Source organism: Alosa alosa, chromosome 14 (assembly GCF_017589495.1).
Source record: "Alosa alosa isolate M-15738 ecotype Scorff River chromosome 14, AALO_Geno_1.1, whole genome shotgun sequence".
NCBI lineage: Eukaryota > Metazoa > Chordata > Actinopteri > Clupeiformes > Clupeidae > Alosa > Alosa alosa.
Genome location: NC_063202.1, coordinates 18899105 through 18904104, shown reverse-complemented (window position 1 = coordinate 18904104; position 5000 = coordinate 18899105). Strand labels below are relative to the sequence as shown.

General features: G+C 45.4%; 1 protein-coding gene across 2 annotated transcripts in view; it reads left to right on the top strand.

Annotated features, from left to right (window-relative positions):
• The window catches only part of itfg1 (integrin alpha FG-GAP repeat containing 1), a 158786-nt gene that overhangs the window by 98721 nt on the left and 55065 nt on the right, over positions 1-5000 (top strand). For both annotated transcript variants that reach the window (XM_048262833.1, XM_048262832.1), the window contains exon 11: positions 1117-1267. In XM_048262833.1, coding sequence (XP_048118790.1) covers positions 1117-1267 — 151 coding nt within the window. The remainder of the gene's footprint in view (positions 1-1116; positions 1268-5000) is intronic.

Genomic DNA, 5000 nt, shown 5'->3' with positions numbered 1-5000 from the left:
GGCTCTTGTAAACACAGATTTGATATGCGTGTGCATAATGTCTTGTCTGCAAATTTACCTCAGTCGGAAGTGTGTTCACTCACATTTCGAAAAAACACAGGGAACACACACACACACACACACACACACCTAAAGTGTGTTAAGGTGGATATGCTAGTAGGATGCCACTGGTGGTGATATCCATGTAATGTTCTCCTCCATGCTCGTCTCATCCGCAGAGAAGGGGGGGGAGAACCTGTACACCGTTTCTATTTATAGCCACCCCTATCAGATGGAAACACAGGGGAAGGAGGAAGAGAGGGGGAAAGGGGGAGGGCTGAGAGAGTGACAGAGAGAGAGAGAGAGAGAATGAGAGAGAGAGGGGTGAGATCTAAGGAGGTGTGTGTGTGTGTGTGTGTGGGTAAGCGTCTCGACAGGAGAGGAGAAAATAAAAGGCATGCAGAAAGACAGCCAAGGTGGGCAGAAAGCCGCCCTTAACCAACAAGGGAAGGATCGTAGGCAGGAATTCGTCAGTTAAAATCTTGCAAATGCACGCTACAGAAATCTGTGCTAACACACACTCACACACTGATGACAATACACACATGGTCCTTTGATATGTAAGCATACATAAACCTAGAAATGTCACCATTTTTACAGAAAACTCTCTAAACACACATGGACATGTACACACGGTCAAAAACACCTTATGGACACACACACACACACACACACACACACACACACACACACATCCATGCTGTTCTGCCCTGAGCTGAGTTCTGTGGTGACTGACCCTCACAAGCAGCCTCAGTGTTGTTTGTCTTTACCCCTGACGGCTAGAGTTACAGTATTTGTCTGGGATGGTCTCAGTTGGCTTTGGTGTTGAGCATTTTCTCTTTCTCACACACACACACACACACACACACACACACACACACACACACACACACACACACCTACATTCAGCCCTCTGTGTATCTTTCTGTTGATCTACCTTTTAGTTTTGAGATGACTTTCATAATGAGTGTCAGTTATAATTTATGTGAAAAGACTATGTTTGGTTGATTCTGCCTATAACGGTGAAACCTCTCTCTCTTTCTCCCTCTCCCTCCTCCCCTCTCTCTTTCTCTACAGTGGGCAGCAGGCCTTCCTGCTGGACAACGTGCCATGCGACGAGGACAGCTGCCAGGGTTTGGGCCGCATGTTCCGGCCACACTGGGAGCAGCCGGACCTCAAGGCCATCCCTCAGGCGCGCCTCGCCACCTTCTTCGACATCTACGAGGACGTGAGTGTGTCAGGCTGTAGGCTGTCTCTTTCCTCCTCCTCCTCCTCCTCCCCCTCCCCCATTCCCCCTCACTCTCACCATCCATCTGGCTTTCTGTTTTTTTTCCTCATGGGAGAAGGCAGACACAAGTGTGTGGGGACCGAGGGGTGTGTGTGCGTGTGTGTGCGTGCGTGCGTGCGTGCGTGCGTGCGTGCGTGCGTGCGTGCGTGCGTGCGTGCGTGCGTGTGTACTTCAAGACCTTAGTTGTACCCCTGCTATCCGGTTTGTCCACCACGCACTGTCTAAACCAGTGGTTCTCAAATGGGGGTACGTGAAGGCACTCCAGGGGGTACGTGAGATTTTAAAATATGCATATATTTAAAAAGTAGAATCCATGCAAAAATACTTTAAAAACAATTATTTAATTAATATTTCAGGAAAATGTAAGTTCATAAAATGAATTTTATATTTCAGTAGGCTATTAATTTTAATTATCCTAAAAACCCAGAGTCCCCCCCATACCAGGATGGTTCGACCCAACCTGTTACATGCCACCCGCCATCACCTGTCAATCACTGTCAAAACTCAAATGATGGAGTCGTGGTTGAAGCGTAGCGGTAATTCTTGTGAAAACTGGCACAGTGCTCTGTCTTTTTTTCTCAACTAAAAATGCTTTGCACTGGTTATAAAATAAAATATTTCACAGGGGGTACATCACTGAAAAAAGGAACCACTGGTCTAAACCACTTCCATAAAATTGGTAATAAAATCAAACCTGCGCAGGGTTCTCTCAGGAAGCCCTTTTAGTACTTCACAGCTGACTTCACCCATTTGAGCTTTATGATGGTGATATAGACTATACGTTATACTGCTGACCCCTTTCAATGGGACTGTGGCTCTGAGATGGGACTTTTTCTGGGTCATTCTCAGTCTTATCTCCTGCTGTTACAGACCAGAGCACTGCTTGGTCAACTTGTCATTGTTGCTCTGTGGTGGTTGTTGTTGTTGGTTTGTTTTTATTTATTTATTTATTTATTTATTTATTTATTTATACTGATAAGTCTTGGTTATTGGACACTGGGTTTGTAAAGGAGAGTAGTCATCCATCATAGTCCTGTCTCTGTCCCATCTTATCCTGCACTCCAGCTTAGACACACACAACTGGGCAACAGCACACACTGGGGCCTACAAAGGTTCTCATCAGTGGTAGAAAACAGACTTCTAAAACTGATAGTCCGGTCCTTGGTTCTGATTGGCTGAATCATGTTCAATGCAGTTGTAAAATGCAGCATAAAAATACACCTTGACCGCATTTTGTTCTATATTACTGCGCTACCATAACTTGATACAAAAGTTAAAGTGGCTGCATCTCAACGTTGCTTGGCAACCATTCAGATAGAGGAAATATATTTCTTGGCAGAAGAGTGATTATCTGAATAAATCGGTTCCATTTCTAGTTGCTGTGCCTTTACTTTATGAAACTTTGCCAGGTATATAGTATCAGTTTTAGAAAAGCAATAAACCACTCGAGTCCGTAGGTTGCACGGATTCTACAACAGCTAAGCGCGTCGTGCCTAACAACGCCCATTAGCTGTTGTAGAATCAGTGTGACTTACGGCCTCTCGGGGCTTATTGCTTAAATCTAAATTCAGGCATGCTAGTAACATGCATACTGTACTTAAATTATGTTAACCTATCTTTAACATAAAGTTCCACTCAAATGTCAGGTTTGGACTTCACTAGTCGTTTGTTTTGTTATGTACTAAACCAGTCAGTTGAGCTGAGCCATTTACCAAAAGGAAAGGCAGAATACATTTCCAAATAGGCCTGTCTGAGACATTGACAAGGAATCGTTTCATTACTGACTGGTGCCCGTCCACATGTAATGACACCCACATACTGTAGGTAACACTCACCCCTGTACTGCTTACTATGGGCAATGCCACTCATGCAACTGGCTCTCACACACAGAGATTTAGTGACAAGTCAAACAAAGCCACAGGTAAAGCACTAAAGCATTGTGAGCTGATTGCTAATTGATAAGAAAGTCCTTTATAGAAAGTTTGAGTTTTTCTCATTGTTTTCAGTGTTTCTTTGGGATTCCTTGCTCATTACAGAGGATTTTCTAACTCTCTCTGGTCTTTGAGGAAGAGATGAATGATGATTTGTTGCACACACACACACACACACACACACACACACACACACACACACACTCACACTCACTTCCTCCCAGCGTTCCCTCCCTATCTGTTAATCTCCCACTGAGAGGCCCAGCAGGCATCCTTCAGGGAGTGGCGTATCTCTGGAGTGGGTCTGTGATGGAGGACTGTGTGTGTGTGTGTGTCTGTGTGTGTCTGTGTCTGTGTGTGTCTGTGTGTGTCTGTGTCTGTGTGTCTGTGTCTAACTGAAAGTTTTTGATTTTTCATGTTTATTGTTGTGTGTAATAGAATGGAAAATTCAATATTAGTTTCAGTAAACTTCATTGCCATGACAACACATTTACAATGCTAAACATAGAGTTAGATTTATGGTATTTCTTTAATCATTTATGCTCTCTCTCTCTCACTCTCTCTCACTCTCTCTCTCTCTCTGTCTGTCTCTGGGGTGAGAGGGGGATGTAAGGGCAAACTAGTGGCCAGCGGCCTGAACATTTTGGAATGGAAGCGTTGCCGTGTGACCTGATCACTTTCCCCTCAGGACTCCTGTGTGTGTGTGTGTGTGTGTGTGTGTGTGTGTGTGTGTGTGTGTGTGTGTGTGTGTGGCCAGCATAGTCTAGTCTGTCTCATCTCTGTCAGTGAGAGAAGATGGAAGCGTGTGTGTGTGTGTGTGTGTGTGCATGCATGCGTCTTCTGTCTCATTGGCTCTCTTTAAGTCCTCAACCAAACCCCCCAGCTTTCGTATCCATCTGGAGGCTCAGCAGCCAGGACAGCCCACGTCAGAGTCCATCAGAAACCCCCAGTCTCCACACTCAGACACAGGCAGGGAGAGAGGGATGGAGGGAGACAGATTGAATGAGAAATAGAAGTGTGATGAGTGAGTGGGTGAGTAAGTGAGTGGATAAGGGAGGATAGAAGTACAGTATGTGGGAAAAAGAAAAAAATGAAGAGAGTGCCAGAGGCTCAGATGGAATCCTTTCAGGCCCTGAGCAGTATAAGAGCCACATAAGGTCTTAGTTTCCCTGCAAACGAATGCCTGACGGAGAAACGGTCCGTGTGTGTCTTACCATGGCTTGTGTTCCTTCCTCCATTTTGTCCAGTTGTTATCCGCCTGTGTGCTATATGAGATGGAACGACTGAGCAATGAGAAGAGCCACAGTGGGACCACATGGGCTCAGAAAGGCTCATTAGGTCTCTCTCAGTTCTCATTCTCACTCACTCACTCACACACACACACACACACATGCACTTAGGCACAAACCAACATGTCCAACTCTCTTTGTGTCTCTCCCAGAAGGCCCAGACAATGCCCAACAAACCCTCCACATTCTAACATGGACAGTTGTTAGTTGCTATCTTTAGAATGTTCAGAAAACCAACCTCCAAGCTCCACACTGCCCAGACAGTAATTGAAATGAATGGCCTGTTGTGGACATGTCAAATTCAAACAACTCCATCCAACAGACACCTACAAACCCAGACTGGTGATACACACTGACCCAGCCGCTGGTGTGTGTTGGAGTTTGTTGGAGTCAGTTGGTGTGAGCGAGCAGTCAGTGTCGGTGTGTAATTGGCTCATTCACTCCCTCACTCTC